At 39.8% G+C, this 19,970-nt stretch overlaps 1 protein-coding gene across 3 annotated transcripts; it reads left to right on the forward strand.

Annotated features, from left to right (window-relative positions):
* The first annotated feature begins 1,149 nt into the window (after window positions 1-1,149).
* Window positions 1,150-19,034, forward strand: glyr1 (glyoxylate reductase 1 homolog (Arabidopsis)). 3 transcript variants are annotated; one of them, XM_063903441.1, is made up of 16 exons: window positions 1,150-1,324; window positions 3,128-3,164; window positions 3,258-3,337; window positions 3,430-3,568; window positions 4,774-4,884; window positions 5,574-5,657; window positions 7,006-7,059; window positions 8,320-8,370; window positions 8,497-8,570; window positions 8,692-8,791; window positions 10,547-10,657; window positions 10,749-10,850; window positions 11,373-11,535; window positions 11,974-12,153; window positions 14,612-14,736; window positions 16,733-19,034. In XM_063903441.1, exons 1-16 carry the CDS (start codon window positions 1,287-1,289, stop codon window positions 16,805-16,807), a joined length of 1,524 nt encoding a protein of 507 aa, XP_063759511.1. In that variant the 5' UTR covers window positions 1,150-1,286; the 3' UTR covers window positions 16,808-19,034. The 3 variants fall into 3 exon arrangements, with proteins under 3 accessions (XP_063759511.1, XP_063759512.1, XP_063759513.1); XM_063903442.1 differs by lacking the exon at window positions 5,574-5,657; XM_063903443.1 differs by lacking the exons at window positions 5,574-5,657; window positions 7,006-7,059.
* Window positions 19,035-19,970: the final 936 nt, after the last annotated feature.

Consider the following 19,970-nt stretch of genomic DNA (forward strand, 5'->3'; position numbering starts at 1 on the left):
TACTGTGAACAATGTGAAAAGATTCAAATGGTGTTACAGATAAAAAAATAACATTTGATTCTGTATGATATATATTGATGATGGCTGTACAATACAATGCAGTGTAGGCAAGATAAAAATGGGATTTGTTCAAAGACTTAGTGTAGAGCCCTGCACTTAGAGCTGCTGCAGCCTTACCATCTGCAGGAGGTGCTAATGCTAATAATACATAGCAACAGTGAAATATTATTATTTAAAAAGCACTTTTCAAAACAAAAGTTTAAAGTGTTTATGTAAGATTTAACAATTAAACCTAAGTCTTGTCATCATAGTATTTTGTAACTGAAACATTCTATGGTTCTGCCAATACAGCATTTCACCAGCAAAAGCGTATATTTCCCCAACCATTCTTCTACACTCCTCCAGAGAACCAGCCGATACACATATCTACAACATGCCAAACAGTTGTGAAAAAACTTAGCTACAATGCATTAGCTATCCGTTAAAGCAGGGGTGTCCACTGAGGGTCACATACAGAAAAACACCCCTCACTAGTGGTGAGGTATATTGTCTCCTAGGGTTAGAGTTAGTTATACTTGAATATGCTTTACGAAAACAAACAGCATACTTCACAGCTCTCCGTAGGTTTACTTAATTCTGTTACAAAATGTGTTGCAGCTCATCCCTTAAAACAGAAGCCTCAGAGTGCTTATAGTAAGAGGTAATATGAAGGGTATATTTCAATCTTGTTATGGAAATAAGCTATGGGATTTTTAAACTAAGATTTGTTACAAAATGTTTTGATATTTAATTAACTGAATTTATACCGTTCATTCCTATGAAAGTTGCTCGAGGTGCATGAAGCCAAAATGGAGCACCCCCAGATTCAGTAAGTACCCGGATCATCCGGGGCCTTTTTGTTAGAGAACTCGCGCACTTGAGTTAACCTTAAGCCTCGCCTCATATCTCCCGCTGAGAGGAACAATAACTCTTTTAGGCCCTGGTGATTTAAATAAGGTCTCTATAAGTGTTGGTGTTGTGTAGTTTATTTAGTAATAAAAAAAATACGCCGATTTACTGATATCTCTTTCCCGATGTAAGTCAATGGGGTTAAGTATTTTGGAGCCAAAATTATGTCACGGTACATGTAGTATCACCGTTTGGCCACTACAGCCATTTCCAAAAATCTGCCTCAGAGACTGGTGCACTTCCTGGGGGCTTGGAGGAAGGGCTGGTCCTCACATGTGATTAGTGGGTGTGTGTTTGCGCTCCCCTCATTCAGTGCGACGTTTTATTAAAGTTGTAAGATGGCGACGGTGCATCTGAGGATCGGGGACCTAGTGTGGTAAATAACCTATAAACATTACAAACGCCGCTGGCTCTACTAAATGACCTTGATGTGCATAGTGAAGTAGTGTTTTGTTTGGTGGTTAATATGTCTTGTTGGTGTTAAACCAGATGTAGTTAATGGATGTGTTTGCGTACTGGGTTAGTTGATGGTCAACCCAAACAAATTCCTAGCAAAGCTGACTCAGCCAGCAGCCGTCGTTAGCTGATAGCTAGCAGATAATCTACAGAAAAGGTTAAGACCAAAACGATATGTAATTATTTCAGATTGTAACACGTTGTTCAACTTTTAAATTGTTTTATTTGTTCAGCTTCGCCAAACGCTCTCTAATGTAGTATACATGTTGTAGTCTGTGTCGAGCTGTGCTAGCACTGTAGCATAAGCGACGCCAGCTAGCTGTTACTGTAGCTGTATACACTCCTCTTCCTGTTAGCTGCTGCTACATGTTCTCCGCACAGCTGGCGTTTATCTATAGTGATTTACACGTTTTACTTGGACTCTGAATTTGGATCAATTCAAACGAACGTAGTTGACTTTCTCGTGTCAGTCTCATGTAAACCTGTAGTGCCAGTTTGTGTTCTTGTTGTGGCGTTATCAGCAGGATGCAATACACACTCAAGCAAAGGGTGAGTTACCTCGTACATTAGCAGCACGGATCGCTATGTATTATTGTCAGAGGTGTAATGTAGTGAAGAACATTTACTCAAGTATATTACTTAAGTATGATTTTGGGGTACTTTTACTTCACTTGAGTGTTTGTATTTACTTCATAATTCTGCTCGACTACAATCTGGAAGCAAATATTTTACTTTTTACTCTTTAGTAAATTGGTAAATGTACATGTATTTACCAAAACGAGTTGCTAGTCACTTTAAAGTTTCAGATTATAAGCTTATATACATATATATATATATATATATATATATATATATATATATATATGTGTGTGTGTGTGTGTGTGTGTAGTAGCTCCACCGTTACCAGCTGTGATGAAGTCATTAATGCCTCAATAATCATAATCCAGTTATTTACTATATAACATTATAAAATGAGACATTACACACAATAAGTTATTTTTGGTACTTAATGTATCTTTTGATGCCATGCGTACCTCGGTAAGATGTTAAATATAGGACTTGAAACTGAGTATTTTTTACACTGTAGTATTTCTGTTACATTATTGATAACTTTCAGTAACATTAACAACAACAACAGCCATGTTGTTGTTGTTACGTCTTGCTTAAAGCTACTTTAAACCTGCTGTCTTAATTTAATGATGACACATGGCTAATGGTAAATTGCATTCAGCCTGACTTTGTAAATGTCAGGTACAGGAGTTAACTTTCCCAAGTTGCTGTTAAAACACTGAAAGGGCATGCAGTGTGTCTAGAGCAATACTTCAACAACTTATGAGGGCAAACTAAAAGAGACCTGACAGCACGGAATGACAATTATATATTTTTTAAGTCCATTTATTGAAGATGTTAACAAAGGTTTTTGTTTTTTACAAAGTATAAATAATAGAGTTCAAGCAAAAAAAAAACAAACAATTAAAACAGCACATCACATGACATGTCAATAACACTGTAATAGTAAAAAAGTGAAGTGACCTCACCACACACATGCTGATAACATCATGACCTTTTATGTTAAAGTGTGTTTTTAAAAGTGGATGCCCTGTAATCTTTGGTCACAATGTTGGACCTACGCCAGCGTCAGAACCATCAGTTCAGAGAGCATGTTGTACTGGGTCTTTGTACTATAAAGGAAGGAGGGCTAAATATTTAACTCATCTTTCAGGGGGAAGCTTGGTCGGTACCCACCATGGCCAGGGAAGGTAAGTACGTGCCAACAGCTGCTTCAAAAGAGAATACATCAGTCTATTTGTAAATCAAATGTGAACTCATTACTTTTCTTTGGTTTATTTTAGGTCGTAAGCCCTCCCAAGGACCTGAAAAAGCCCAGGGGCAAAAAATGTCATTTTGTCAAATTCTTTGGAACTGAAGACCAGTAAGTATGCTTTGTTGGGTGCCTGTTCTGACTGATTTGGCATTTCCCTTCTCCATCATATATCTGAGCTGCTTTTCTGTGTGCCTGCCCAGTGCCTGGATCAAAGTAGAACAGCTGAAGCCCTACCACGCCCACAAAGAGGAGATGATCAAGATAAATAAAGGGAAGCGCTTCCAGCAGGCGGTGGATGCAGTGGAAGACTTCCTGAAGAAAGCTAAAGGGAAGGAACAGGTGAGGGGGGTGTCCTAGCACGCATCATTCAGTCATGGAGGTGTACCTAACATGTGCAGATAGTTTGTGTTTGTCCATATTCAGCCAAAAAACAACACATCCCTTCTTTTTGTATACTTTTATCCTCATGTACAGAATGAAACGATCAGGCAGAGAGCATGTTTAAAGGCAAAACACTACTAAGAAATAATTAACAAAAGGGGGAAAATGTGTCAAAAACATAACCCTTGGACTACTAAATATTTGTTTGGAGACACTGAACATGAGACACCATAGAATGTAGCTTTACATGGAACACACAGCTTTTTAGATTGACAATGCTCTGAAACGTATTGGCCGAGGAGGTGGTCCATGGCTGTGTCAGTTGAACGTCAGAACTGAGATTAATCTAGTGCATAAATGGTGTAGTACTTGTCATATATGCTGGAAAATCAATTAAGCTAAATGTGAATGAGGTCGAACAATTGTTGTGGCTTTCAGAGAAGACACAGGCTTATTCCATCACCTGAAACACAACCCAAGTAGCCCAGAAAAAGAAATGCAAGAAGACACTTATATTTCTCACACTACACTGTTCTCTTAATATTAGCTAATGTCAATTCCACGTCACATATAGAAGAGACAACAGAAGTATGTGCTGTGGAATCAGTTACTGTAGAATTTTGACTAATGCAGGACATGTGAAACATGGTCTATTTTGGCAAAGTTATGCCTAAAAGGTTCTTAACAATTAAATATGTAACAAATATTGCTGAGGTATGTAACTGGGTATAAAAGACAATAAATGCTCTTCTGAGATTGTTGTTCTGTTATATTTAAAACATATATAACTCTAAATATAGTGTAACAAAGGGAGATGAGTTGTGATCCCAGCCCTGAAGTGCTCCCTGCATGCTCCTTTCCAGCTCTGAAGTTCATGATATTAAGTGAAGAGAGAATTTTGTCATGATCCTCTTCTTCCGAGCTTCCTTCATGTCACACTCAGTCTTGTAAAATGTTTATTCAGTCGGACCCAAGGTCTGTCTTTAGGCCATCTGTCCACCAGAATAAGTGCAGTGAACATCTGGAAAATCAGTTATCCTGCTCAGTGCACATGTAATCGGCTTAATTCAAACCGCCCCGAATTCAAACAGTTGTCAGACTACTGAGAAGTGTCCTGGCAGGCCAAAATAGCAGCACAAAAGGATTATCTGTGTTTTTAACAGAACTCAGACAGCAAAGCAGAGTCCAAAGGAAAGAAGACCCCCACCAAGCCCCTGAAAATACTGGAGGAGGATGATGAGGACCTCAGCGCCCTGAAGGACCCCTCTGAGAAGGTCAGTGAGACACAGACGAGATGAACCTCTGTCAGGCCGTGTTAAAGTTTTGCACTGAAACATGCCCCTGTGTTTATCTTTTGGAATTGTAAACTTGAGTGAGATCTGTGGTCTCTGATTGTGTTCACCTTCCAAAGCAGCCATAGCAATCTGATCTTATAGTCTCCAGTCCAGCATTATAACGGCAAAAACATTAGAACTTTACCATGCTGAGGCCAGTGAACTAAAATGATAATGCAGGCTATTATTGCGCATTAGTTCCAGTTGGTTCCTGAGTAATATCAAAGTGAGATGTATTCAGTGTCTGGTTTCTGGTTCCAACCCACCTTCAAGTTCTTTAATCAACTTCTCTTCATAAACCTCGATTTTTTTATCTCCATGTTACGGCACTTTGAAATGTGAAGAAGCAGAGGCTGTGGAGCTGATGTGATCACAACATCACATGTCTGATATCCATTTGGCCAAATTACAACGAACCTCTAGAGGTATCTATCACTTTGGTTTGATTTATTCAGGTATCAAAAGGCCTGCCTATTTCGACTTCCCTTCTAAAAAAAAAGTGGAGGTGAATGTTCTTTTTAATATTTGGACCACAACACGGACTCCACACTGCATCAGACATGGACCTCTACAGACCCCCCCCCCCCCTCTGGTTTAGAAGGTGAAAATGTGTCTCTCTCCCCCTTAAGGACTTAACTGACTCTGACCCCGAGCCATCCACTCTTGAGAGGCTGGGGGCTGGACCCGGCTCAGGATACAAATGGGATAGCAGTGTAGGTGAACCCCCCACCCCCCAACAAGTCTGCCCTTGCATTGCTGTTTTCCCCCCTGACCTTTAAGCTTTGGCTTTAATCACCAGCACCTGCAGACCTTTCCCTTCTGACCTGTGGGGTGCTCTCTCTTGACTCCTGAACCAGTGTGTTGTTCGGTTGTTTGTTTGTTTGTTTGTTTATATGTTTGGCGTGTGCTGTTGAGATGGTCACCAACTCTGCATGTGGAGGCTCAAAAAGATGGATGAGCTTTGATTCAGTTCACCCACAAATGTGTGACTTGCTTTCTGACAATGTCCGGTGGTAATGAAAGCCAACCGAGCAGAGTCGATGTCCACTCTGAATGTAAAGCTCTGGTGTGTGAGTGTGAGTAATACCAAAAACAGCACATGCTTAACTAAAAGTTGAGTCACAAACTGTCAATCTTTGTCAGTGGAAACATTTTCACAAATATCAAGAAATGTTGACTTGGCAGCTGCAGGAGTTTTTCCACAAAAAGGCATGTTGTAAAATGTCTAATTTAGTTATCTGTTCGTCGTGGTTTCTCACAGAACACTTTAAAGCCCTGTTCTGGAGTAAAGTCATTGTGGGTTGGTAGAGACTCATTACCCTTCTTTCTCCTCTGGTGATTTAAACACACTTCCTTATCACGCTTTTCCTTCTCTGCATTTTCTCTACAATACTGCTGAATGTTTAACACAATCTAACCTGTTGGAACTCATATTTTATTGTTTTCAAACTGTAAAGATCTTTGTGCACAGCAAACTGAAACTGTGAGGGCTGACAATGTTTACACTCGCACATAATATAGTTTTTGAAGTCATACTGAGCTATTCTGTTACAGATGAACTTCAAAAGCAATGTAAATGTTATGTTTTTATTACCTTTTGTAATTGATTTCTTCTTCCTGATGGGGAGTGTTAGTTGATGCTCAGTGTAGATCTGTAAGGACCTCCTGATAGCACTCAACAGTAGGTGAAACCTGTGCATTTGTGTGAGAACTATGTAATCGGCACTCCTCTGTTCTCTCAAATGGCAGGTTGTGTTCTTGTAGTGATGGATTGGCTTCAATATTCTAAAATATACAGGGTTCTCATTATTTCTGGAGTTTCTCTATTGTAAAATCTAAAAGGAGGATTTAAAAATGTTTCTGATCATTTAGGAATATTCAGGAACTTGAGGTTTTTCATCATTAACGCTTCAGAGGCTGAGCCCACCAGCTCATTTGTCAGGAGAAATAATCTTGGTAAAAGGGCCCATGATGTGTCAGCATGGTGTGATGAAGACTAAAATCTTTCTGCACTCGCATGCAAAGAAAACGTTTTCACAATGAAGTCCTCTTCTTTTGCAGCCTGTCAAAGATGATCCACACTTCCATCACTTCCTCCTCAGCCAGTCTGAGAAGGTAAGAGGAAGCAAGCTGAATATCACATCTACACCTGGTGTTTTCTTTTGTCCAGCTTTGGTTATCAGTAGTTTAATATAACAGTCTGATCTTGTTAAAAAAGGATCTGTGAATCTGTAGTATTGTGAATGTGTCGCCTGGCTCTGATTGGTCTGGATAAAGATCTTCACTCCTTTTTGACACACCTAAGCTGAACAGTGTTCCTCAAACTGAACAGTGTTCCTCAAACTTGACAAAGGCAGAGTAACCAGATCTATTCAATCTTCTACCTTTCACAAACAATCCCTAGGAACAAACACTGAGCAAATGTTATCCAGAGGGAACTCAACAACATGGAGAATGCTTTTGAATCCATCATTTCGATCCACCCCTTTATTCTATTGTGGTGTCGCCAATTTGCATCTCTGCCAGGATGAGAATATTGGTTTATTCCATTAGTCTACTTGCTGGATGCTAAGTTGCATTTTGGGGAATTTTCAGTAGATTTTTTACATTCAGGGGACTCAAAACTGCCATTTTTGATCGGAAAAATTTCAGAAATTCATTCAACATCCTCCATAATCTCCAATATTGTCCAAGCCTTTTTTTTTTGTGCCATTGTCAGCATATGCTAATTAAGGCAACTTATGATACTTGTGCAAATTGCCCAACATAAGCTCAGTAGAATGAATGGAGAGAAAATAAATGTGGATTCAGCTTTTAGCGTATTCTACAACTTTAAGGAACTTTATTTAATTTTAAAAAATCATGCACCGATTTACAGACGTGTCTTTCCCAATGTAAGTCAATGGGGGAAAGTCTTTCTGGGCCGGGTGACATCACGGACTGATACGGAAGTTGTAGTACCCGGAGTTTGGCCACTGCGAATGTTTTCCTCACAGCACTTCCTGGGGGCTTGATGGGGACCCCTAGTATACATTTCTATCATAAGACTTTGGGGTACTCAACATTTCCAGATTCACAATAGGACTGTATGAGCTGGAGACTAGATCAGTGTAAAGGCCTTTAGTTAGTTGGTGTCTGTTATTTTATATACAGCGGGTAAAATAAGTATTGAACACGTCACCTTTTTTCTCAGTAAATATATTTCTAAAGGTGCTATTGACATGAAATGTTCATCAGATGTCGGTAACAACCCGTGCAATCCACACATGCAAAGAAATCAAACCATAGATGTCCATAAATTAAGTTATGTGTATTAAAATGGAATGACACAGGGAAAAGTGTGTTTTGATGTCTTCTGTGCCTCGCTGCCCACAGCCAGCATCCTCCATGGAACCAATCAGCAAGCGCCTGAAGATCATTGAAGAGGTAACTAACCAGTGAAAATGTTCCAACTTTTAAGGATTGACTTTATTTTTCAGTTTGATTTCTAAAACTAGATTTGATCCTGTGGTATTTTCAGTGTAAAGTTGAAAGTGTGTCCTCTGGTTGCAGGACACAGGGTCAACATCTATCCAAGCAGCAGACAGCACAGCCATCAACGGCAGCGTCACGCCTACAGACAAGAGGTACTGACTAAAAAAACTAAAACAGATCACTTTGGATAAAAGTAGTTCTGACTCCCCTTACTTGTAGCTAACCGACACGATTGTTTGATGTCTGCTCCTTCTTCTCCTCTCTGTCCTGCAGGATAGGGTTCCTGGGGCTGGGGCTGATGGGGAGTGGGATCGTTTCCAACCTGCTGAAGATGGGTCATCTTGTCACAGTGTGGAACCGCACAGCAGAAAAGGTACTGTAACCCCCCCATGTGACTGATCTGTCTCATCACTGGGATTGCCATTGCAATATGACTGACGGTATTGGAGGAATTTATCTTTTTTTAAATGATTGTTGAAGTAATAATGATGTGTTTAATTGTTGTACATTTTATTCTGAAAAGAGCAGAGGATGTGGATTTTACAGACCTAAATATATATTGAACATTTAATTCTTTGGAATACTGTTCACCAACATATATTTTTCAGAAGATTATTTACATTTGTTTTGCCTAATATTGAGCCACCTTCAATTTGAATATTGCACGTGTCCACAGATTACATTTTGATTAATTGTGCAGCCTTTTTTAAAGTTGTCAATCTAAGTTTCATCAACTCTTTCAGCCACTGGAAATTAAGAGGGTTAATTTGCAGAGGAGTGACACTATTTTTTGTTTCCCAGCTAACGAGTTGCACAAATAAAAAGATAGTTGTCTTATGCCCGGCTGTAGACAGATGCCCTGCTTTAGAAAAGGAACATTTGTGGTCAACTTGGTTGTATTCATATAGCCCAACAAACCCTAAACTAAACCTCTAACAGGTAGAAACCTCCTGACGGACAGACAGGCACACAACACTTGTTTTAAAGGTCCCCTATTATGCAAAATGCACTTTTTGATGTCTTTTATGCATAAATATGTGTCCCTGGTGTGTAAGGAGACTCAGAAAGTGTCAGAAAATACAACCCCATCTCTTTTCCTCCTGACCCACATCTCTAAAAACGGGGGTACAAACGAGCTGATCCAGATTTTCTGTGCTTATGAAGTAATAAGGAAAATGTGGGCTGGCTTTACATTTAACTCCTGCCCACGTCCCAACTGTGTGTGTGTGTGTGTGTGTGTGTGTGTGTGTGTGTGTGTGTGTGTGTGTGTGTGTGTGTGTGTGTGTGTGTGTGTGTGTGTGTGTGTGTGTGTGTGTGTGTGTGTGTGTGTGTGTGTGTGTGTGTGTGTGTGTGTGTGTGTGTGTGTGTGTGTGTGTGTGTGTGTGTGTGTGTGTGTGTGTGTGTGTGTGTGTGTGTGTGTGTGTAGGAGGGACTTAGAGTAGTTGTTTATATAATACATATAATGTCTCTGTTCTAGGTAAACACTGAGAAGTGTTTCAGAAATAATGCTGGATGTGGTTTGGAACATAATCCAAAGGGGCGTGGACAGCTTCAGCTCATTTGCATGAAAGGGAAAGTCACACAATCAGCACTTTCGAAAACGGGGCTGAAACAGAGGGATAGCAGACTTGTTAAAATGCATTATCTGTTTGGTATTTTGAGCAAAACAAGTCAGAGACATGTTTTTTTATATATATATTTGAGACTTATAATATATGCCATAAAAGAGCATAATAGGAGACCTTTAATATTGAATTGACAGAAATAGCAGTTTTAGTATTGTAATACATTGATAGTCGATATGGAACATAATGAGATTTTCTTTATGAAAGCATTGATCATAGAACCGATTAGCAATGAGGCTCTAAGCTCTGATGTGGCAAGGCAAATTCATATATATAGCACCTTTTTAACATAAGGTAATTCAAAGTGGTTTACAAAAATAAAAACATTAAGAAATAGTGCAGCAGAAACACATTATAAATGGCGGTTAAATGGTCAATAAACATAAAACAGCTAATATAGATGAACACGGGTGTAAAATATATAATCAAAATGCAATACAATACACCAGAGGTTGGCACATGTGATCCATAATAAAAGACACATCTCTTCTCCTGTGTTGCAGTGCGACCTGTTCATCCAGGAGGGCGCCCGGTTAGGACGCACTCCTGCAGAGGTGGCCTCCACGTGTGACATCACTTTCTCCTGTGTCTCTGACCCAAAGGCGGCCCGGGATGTGAGTACCATCTGAAGTCACTGAACTCTGTCCTGTGGAAGTGTGAATCAGTGGCTTATGGGTAATAACCCTGCGTGTTGTTGCTCTGCAGCTGGTGATGGGCCCCAGTGGAGTGCTGCAGGGGATCAGGCCTGGCAAGTGCTACATAGAGATGTCCACGGTAGACCCAGAGACAATCACAGAGCTCTCACAGGTACACACTGCTGCAACACACACACTCGTGTAGCAACGATTCAAGTGTAGCCCCATCTTAAGTACATTGAAAACTAATAGATTTTTATGTTTATAGACTCCTGCATTCACACGGTCACTCACAACATTTATCTTATTGTATTTATTGGTTTTATTTGGTCTGACATGTACAGTGTATAGTTTACCACTCCTGCATTACCTGCACATTGCAACATAATCTCCAATATTTTATTCTACTCTGTTTTCTTCTAGCACTTTTTACATGTTATATTTTATATTATGTTTCAATGATAGAGGAGCTTGGAACTTAGGATTTTCATTGCCATATCTACACTGTAGCTACTGTGCATGTGACAATAAAGCAGTTGAGTCTTTGAATCTCTAAACATCCTACACTATTTACCATCAGGAACCTTTCCAACAGTGGCTCATCTTCTCCTTTCTATAAAGTAGTACCAGTTATCATCAGTGGTGCAGGGTAAGTATTTGTGTATTAAATAGTTCTCTGATATCTGACTGTAAGGTGATCACATCGCGGGGCGGCCGTTTCCTGGAGGCTCCGGTGGCAGGAAGCCAGCAGCTCTCCAACGATGGGATGCTGGTCATCCTGGCAGCGGGGGACAGGACGGTGTATGAGGACTGCAGCAGCTGCTTCCAGGCCATGGGCAAGACATCCTTCTTCCTGGGTACGCAGGTGCACTGCACATCAGCGAGACGCATGCTCTGGGTTTACTGTTCTATACTCACAATAGTTTGAACGAAGGACACAAACAACTTCTTGGACATTTCTTGGTTCTGTGCAGTTGCCAAGCAACCAACAGAAACTCCAGGGAGTTATGGTCACTACCAAGACACGCCTGATGCATCTCATCAATAAAACTGACCGGTTATTTTAAACTAGCACTACATCTTGGTAGGAATTAAAACATGTTGACATTTGGAACAGCTGGAATGAGGATCTTTAACCTGCACACAGAGCCTGGAACTAAGCTAACCCGCTACTAGCTTTAGATACGTATTGGTAACCATCTCTAAATCCAACTCTGCAAGATACAATGAGTGATTCAAGTATTTCCAGTGTGAAAGTGGGGGCAGTCTGTAAACTTAAATGTTTGTGTCTCCAGGGGAAGCCGGTAACGCAGCCAGGATGATGCTGATCCTCAACATGGTGCAGGGCAGCTTCATGGCCACCATTGCAGAGGGGCTGACCCTGGCCCAGGCCACCGGCCAATCACAGCAGACTTTCTTGGACATCCTGAGCCAGGGCCAGATGGCAAGCACCTTTGTGGACCAGAAATGCCAAAGTATGTGCTCACACAGGACAACTCTGTACTGATTCCCCTGAACATGGCTCACTGGTTGGGTTTTATTTCCTATACTCGACTCGTTAAACGTATCATACTATGGAGCTACATCAGGGTCAAAAGTTTAAGTCATAAAAAAAATACAAAGTTCAAGTTTTTATCCTGAACTCTGAAAAATAAAAGTATGTATTCAAACTAAAAATAGCTGTTTTTAATAATAATAATAATAATACATCAGATTTGGATGGTTTAACGGGACGTCAGCGCTGATGTCAGTTTTGTTTACCACAATCACTGAAGTATTGTGTGAAGAAAGTGTTTTTGTGGTGCCTGACATCCATGAAGGCAACATGACTTCATGAGATGAGAGAGGGCTGTTACTCAGGATGCCAAACTACTCTTTGGTAAGCCAAGCAACATCAGTGCCACAAGTCTGAAAGCGAAAAAAAAGTGAAACCTGAAAAAACGTGATTTTAAACTGAAAAAATAATTACTTTGAATCTGAAAATGCAAAATCTGCAACTGAAAAAAAAGGATTCAAATATCAATTTATGTATAAAAGTGAAATATGAAAAAAAGTATTTTATTCCAAAAATTGCTGCACTGAGTAAAAAATAATATTCAACCTGAAAAAAGATTTCAAACAATTATTTTAGGTTTGAATACATCATTGTATTTAAAAAGTTCAGGATATTAACTTCTGACCCTGATACAGTGGGGCAAAAAAGTATTTAGTCAGCCACCAATTGTGCAAGTTCTCCCATTTAAAAAGATGAGAGAGGCCTGTAATTTTTATCATAGGTATACCTCAACTATGAGAGACAGAATGGGGAAACAATCCAGGAAATCACATTGTCTGATTTTTACTGAATTAATTGGTAAATTCCTCGGTAAAATAAGTATTTGGTCACCTACAAACAAGCAAGATTTCTGGCTCTCACAGACCTGTAACTTCTTCTTTAAGAGGCTCCTCTGTCCTCCACTCGTTACCTGTATTAATGGCACCTTTTTGAACTCGTTATCAGTATAAAAGACACCTGTCCACAACCTCAAACAGTCATACTCCAAACTCCACTATGGCCAAGACCAAAGAGCTGTCAAAGGAGACCAGAGACAAAATTGTAGACCTGCACCAGGCTGGGAAAACTGAATCTGCAATAGGTAAGCAGCTTGGTGTGAAGAAATCAACTGTGGGAGCAATTATTAGAAAATGGAAGACATACAAGACCACTGCTAATCTCCCTCCATCTGGGGCTCCACGCAAGATCTCACCCCGTGGGGTCAAAATGATCACAAGAACGGTGAGCAAAAATCCCAGAACCACACGGGGGGACCTAGTGAATGACCTGCAGAGAGCTGGGACCAAAGTAACAGAGGCTACCATCAGTAACACACTACGCCGCCAGGGACTTAAATCCTGCAGTTCCAGACGTGTCCCCCTGCTTAAGCCAGTACATGTCCAGGCCCGTCTGAAGTTTGCTAGAGGGCATTTGGATGATCCAGAAGAGGATTGGGAGAATGTCATATGGTCAGATGAAACCAAAATAGAACTTTTTGGTAAAAACTCAAGTCGTCGTGTTTGGAGGAGAAAGAATGCAGAGTTGCATCCAAAGAACACCATACCTACTGTGAAGCATGGGGGAGGAAACATCATGCTTTGGGGCTGTTTTTCTGCAAAGGACCAGGACGACTGATCCGTGGAGAGGAAAGAATGAATGGGGCCATGTATCGTGAGATTTTCAGTGAAAACCTCCTTCCATCAGCAAGGGCACTGAAGATGAAGCGTGGCTGGGTCTTTCAGCATGACAATGATCCCAAACACACCGCCAGGGCAACGAAGGAGTGGCTTCGTAAGAAGCATTTCAAGGTCCTGGAGTGGCCTAGCCAGTCTCCAGATCTCAACCCCATAGAAAATCTTTGGAGGGAGTTGAAAGTCCGTGTTGCCCAGCGACAGCCCCAAAACATCACTGCTTTAGAGGAGATCTGCATGGAGGAATGGGCCAAAATACCAGCAACAGTGTGTGAAAACCTTGTGAAGACTTACAGAAAACGTTTGACCTCTGTCATTGCCAACAAAGGGTATATAACAAAGTATTGAGATGAACTTTTGTTATTGACCAAATACTTATTTTCCACAATAATTTGAAAATAAATTCATTAAAAATCCTACAATGTGATTTCCTGGATTTCTTTTCTCATTTTGTCTCTCATAGTTGAGGTATACCTATGATAAAAATTACAGGCCTTTCTCATCTTTTTAAATGGGAGAACTTGCACAATTGGTGGCTGACTAAATACTTTTTTGCCCCACTGTAGCTCCATATGATACATTATAAAAAGGGTGTGGTAATAAAGAAAACTGGGTTAAATATTCCCTACTAGACCATTTCCAACAAAAACATTTTAAAATATGTTTTGAAGTTGGGCCAATAAAACGTTTTCTTTCTGTCTCATCCAGATATTTTACAGGGCAACTTTAAGCCGGACTACTATTTGAAACACATTCAGAAGGACCTGAGATTAGCCATCTCCATGGGCGACACGGCCAACCATCCCACCCCCATGGCAGCTGCAGCCAATGAGGTAACAGTCCCCTGCTGTCTTCAGTGTGATGCATTCTGTCAGGGTTCCAAGCATTCTTAAGGCGACACACTACAGGTGAAGAGGGTAATTTCTTTCACTTAAAGATATCAGCATGAAATTGCTCCAGTACTTAGAGTACTTACATTAAGACAATTGTTTTTTTTTATTACAAGTTTTCTGAAATAGCATGTGTAAATATGCAAATGAACCATTATCTAATTAAAAATGCGCATATTTTAATACATTTCAGGAACACAATTGTGAACATTGGATAAAGTCAGGTTCAAATTCTTGTTTCATTTTGTAGTCCTATTTCAATCTAAAGTTTTTACCGAAGGGATTTTGGATATCTCTTTTTATCACTCCATAGATCAGAAATTCTGTCAACAGCAGTAAAATATCAATTTCACCATGTTTTTAGGTTTAAATGTTATATAACTCAGGCTGTGAATGATATATGAACAAACCCTTGGGTAAAAACCTTCAGAATGTCAATAGAAATAAAAACTGAAAGGTTTGGTGTATGCAAGTGCTACTGAAGTGGACATTTCTCGCCCCGAATATGAGAAAAAACTCATTTTGAGAAAACGACCTTTAAAGATATTTGTCAAATTCCATTATTTTTTTATTGAAGTCACTATTTATAGACACACAATCTAATCTAATCCTTAACAACAACAATATAGAACACATAAAGCACATTACAACTGAAAACTGAGTAACACAGCATATGACCTGAACAGAACCACAGTAACACACACACTGCCACATCTGGGTCCACATCCGCATAAGCTTGCCTGACCTGCTCCCTGGTCCTGTGCAGTGACTCTAGGCCTCTCTCAATTTCTGCCACTAATTAGAGAGAAAAATACTTCTTGTCCTTGAATGTCCTGATAAGTTATACTCTGTTCTCAATAGACTGTCTATTTGACTAAGATACATAATTTTAATATTATCCACCTGTGTCCACTCTGCCACTGAAAGGTAAAGTCTCTACTCTAAAAGTAAAACTGACAAATACTCAATGAAATGGAACTTTATTATACTGTAGGTCAGATGGAAGCTAAAGTAGAGCCTGCAGACAGGGGTGTTAGGAAATTTGGGCCCAATGAAACAATATAAAAATATTGTGCCCCCCCCAATAATAATAATGTAGTAAGTCCCTGCTGTAATATATAGTCTACAATAATAATAATAATAATAATAGTCCACACTGCGAGGAAAAAAGTAGCACAACACCACCCTTCATTAATTTCTGATATCCATAATGCCAAATGTTGCAGCCAGAGAGAGAGAAACACAGACAGACAGACAGAGAGAGAAAGATGGAGAGAGAAACACAGACAGACAGAGAGAGAGAGAAAGACTGAGAGGGAGAAACACAGACAGACAGACAGAGAGAGAGAGAGAGAGAAAGACTGAGAGAGAGAAACACAGACAGAGAGAGAGAGAGAAAGTCGGAGAGAGAGAAACAGACAGACAGAGAGAGAGAGAGAAAGACTGAGGGAAAGACGGAGAGAGAGAGAAACACAGACAGACAGAGAAAGACTGAGAGAAAGACGGAGAGAGAGAAACACAGACAGACAGACAGACAGACAGAGAAAGACTGAGAGAGAGAAACACAGAGAGAGAGAGAGAGAGAGAAAGGAGGGGGGCGTTTCTTGTTTCCCCGCAGCTTCAAGTTTATTTGGTGTCAATCCTGTTTCCCTACCTGTCACCCTCTTGTCGTGTCTCTGATAAGTATCGTGTACATTTACCTTCCAAAAGCCTGAAAGAAAACATGTTATGGAATCAAAATCTCAAAATTTACCAGTTCATGAAATGTTTTTGCCTGCCGTGTCTCACCTTAAGCAAACACCTTAGCTCAATGCGAGGACTTCTGTGTTTCATGCCATTGTAAAATAAACTTTGTTAGATATTGGACTGATATTTTGGCAAGACTTTTAATAACAAATGCATTGAAAGTGAGCCTTTGTTCCCTGCTGTTCCTCTGCAGGTCTACAAGAGGGCCAAGGCACTGGACCAGTCAGACAACGACATCTCTGCCGTGTACAGGGCCTACATCCACTGAGCCAGGTGTGATCTGGACCAGCGTCTTTAATCCTTCTTCTTTCTCCCTTTTTCGAGTAATGAATTTCCTATTTCATTTTAATTCTAGTTGTGTTACTTCATTTTGCCGCAGCAGCCGCCATGTTAGCTCCCACAATCGAGGGGATTGTTATTCCTTAGTCGGAGGCGACCTTGAGCATTGCACTGACTGTACTGGGGGGGTAAACGCTGTGAGGAGCTTGTACTACTGCAGTTGCTTCGTCTAGTTTCTGACAGCTGAAACAGAATTCATGCAGGGGGGAGGGGTGTACAGCTAAAGCCAGAGAGAATACTGTCAGGTTTCCTGGATGGATTGCCCTAAAGAAGATTTGTTTGTGAAAAATGAGTATATTTAATGTGTGATTTTTGCTTTTCTTTTAAATGTCCTGAATTCCACGAGAGAAAACACCAAGAACATGCCACTGCATTGCCTTAATATTGTGTACCCCCTGGAGTCTTTCAACATTAGTATTTATTTATGTTTCTTTCTAGGTCTTTTTGGTGCAGATTGGCCATTGCTTGTTTCTATATTTGAAGGGATTGGTGTTTATGATCTATCTTAAACAGTTTAAGGACAGATTAACCGATGTGTTGAGGCCTTGAAATGCAGTAATTATTGATCAATCTCCTCTTGAGATTTCTATATTTGAAACCCTTTTGTCTTGCGTTTTGGAAGAGTTCTCATTTACACTGTTTTTCTGTTTTTAAATTATTACTCTGAAACTAGATGAGGTCTACTTTTTGAGTTGCTTTTTAATGAAAGGAGATTATATGCCCCAATTTCAATCGTCTTTTTATCTGGTAATTGGAGCTTTAAAAGGTGGCTGGGTTTCATAAGCCAATTTTAGACCATCATGGGACACAAGAATTCAATTAAAACAAAACTGATGAAAACATATGAGCCTGGTCGGTGGTGGGACAGTTTCAGTACTTTAACATGCTCGCCTCCACAGATGTTATATTGATAAACCATTACAGCAGTCAAAACCCAACACACACACACACACACACAGACTTGAGCTCATAGATATGGAAACTTAACAATGGATTCCTTTTTTATTATTTATTTCTTACATTGCCCTCAACCAGGATTCAGGTCAATGAAGTGGGGGGGGCCAGATGGTCTTGGATGCTCTTGACTGTAGTAGAGGTCTTCACTGGTTCACACTCAGTGTGTTTGTTTTTACACTGTAAATGTTCCTGCTCCCTACATAATATTAAACACTGCTTCAAAAACTCATTTTCTGATCACTCAAATGTTCTTGTGGATTTCTGCTTCAAACATTCTTTAGTCGGGGTCTCAATGATGTTCATGTCAGACGGGTCAAGTTTTGTTACTGTGGTTCTCAGGTATTTGCGCCAATATAAAATACCCTTTTCAATTTAGAGTGAGAATCAGGATCGGTGCAGCGCAGGGGAGTGTCATGTGAAATGACGTTAGGGTAGTTTGCTCTCTTCAGATTCTGGACCAGTGAAGACCTCTACTACATCACACCCAAACGCATGCAGATGTTAACGTCCAACATATGCAAAAGAAACCTGGAATATATTCTTATAAGTACTCATCATAGTCAACCCCACTGTCTCCTCACCTTCTGGGATGTGATTTAACCATGGTAGCAAGCCACCTTTACCCATGATGCAGTATGATATGAAGACACAGGGCAGCGTGCACCATCAGAACCTGTTATGGCTTCCTTGCAAGGACAAACGGCTCGTTGTGGTTTGTTTGCGCCCATGGTTTTCATCAGTTAAACTGTACATAAATGAGTATTCCATAAACGATGCATTAGTTTCTTGTAAAGAATTGAACTTCCAATTTTGATAGTTTGTCAAACAAATGCTTAAGCTTTCTGAATTAAATGTCCCTTCCACAGTCAAGTGTAAAGATCAGTTTTTAGAAGACAGATGTAAATAGCACATGAGGTTGAGTAGGCTTTCTTTTCTATCTACAATAACCGGGAATAATACTTTTGCTTTTGACTATACAGTCTAAAATCTTTGTGTCTTAATACTGTAGATTGTTCAGTTTAAATGTAAATGGTTTATTGTGTGGTTTATATAATCTGGTTTATTGCATTTAAAATGACTTTGATCCCGTTAAAGGAAGGAGGGTGAACCTTTGGTTTCGGGGGATATTTATGATTTCGTGTACATGGAAAAGTATCAAGACTTTTGTGCTGTTTAATAAATTTTCTCCTGATTACTGACATGTATTTGTGTTTAATCACTGATTCGTAGTAACACTGACCTCTATATGAGAACAAATAGAAAAGCACTTTGTCCAGCGAGGTAGAAAATGCCATTTAAATGCAGCTAGTTTTCCATCTTATTTGGTGTGTTAATCAGAGACTTGATCTCTGATGTTTGTCCCTTGATGAATTTCAAAACGTATTAAGAGTGCACTTGATATTTTCGTAACCGTCCTATCTGTGGCTCTAAGAACCAAGCTCAATGCTTCCTGTTAAACTTCAAAATATTTTAAATGCGTCACAGACTTAACACATTTTTTTAAATCTCAAAACTTTTACAAAAATAGCTGGAGTGGGCACTTTTGTTTTTTCCTTTGTTATAGGGAAAAGTTAACTTTTTTTGGATTAGAATTTTTGGAGAGGCAATAAAGTAAATATAGGATAAAGTTAGAAATAACACAGGTTGGTTGCATGGTTGATAAAGGAGTAGATATTAGTAGTACAGTACAGCATTATACCATATTATCAGCATGTGTTATTATGTGTGCAAAGTAACTTAGTATTCGATAAATGTAGTGGAGTAAAACATGTTTGTTATTTAACTTGCTGAAAGCTACAGTTTTGATGATTTTGAACAGATATTTCTGTTTTGCCCTTGACTGCATACTATGGGCGGATTGTTTTCCCCTGGTGTGGGCGTGGTTTTACAGCATGACGCTTTGCCTGGCTGGTGGGTGGGGCCAGTGTAATAGTGAATGTGTGACCCTTTAATGCTGCATTCAAGTGGTTCTCGTAAGAATCATTACACCTCTCAAAACAAAAAAGCATCAGTCAGGACAAGTATGTGGGATTTTGAATGTCTTTCAAAATGACAAGCAACATGCGACTGCTTTTTTTTACACAGTGACGTAATGACGACATTTTATTTGCTGCATAATGAATCCAGTAGCTACA

Source organism: Eleginops maclovinus, chromosome 16 (genome assembly GCF_036324505.1).
Source record: "Eleginops maclovinus isolate JMC-PN-2008 ecotype Puerto Natales chromosome 16, JC_Emac_rtc_rv5, whole genome shotgun sequence".
NCBI lineage: Eukaryota > Metazoa > Chordata > Actinopteri > Perciformes > Eleginopidae > Eleginops > Eleginops maclovinus.

What these genes read in the sequence shown, in the direction of transcription:
- glyr1 (XM_063903441.1), top strand. Translation starts at nt 1,287, where the DNA reads ATGGCGACGGTGCATCTGAGGATCGGGGACCTAGTGTG. An exon ending in TCCTCAGCCAGTCTGAGAAG is followed by an intron (nt 7,060 to 8,319) that starts GTAAGAGGAAGC and finishes CGCTGCCCACAG; the next exon opens with CCAGCATCCTCCATGGAACC. An exon ending in GGAACCGCACAGCAGAAAAG is followed by an intron (nt 8,792 to 10,546) that starts GTACTGTAACCC and finishes CCTGTGTTGCAG; the next exon opens with TGCGACCTGTTCATCCAGGA.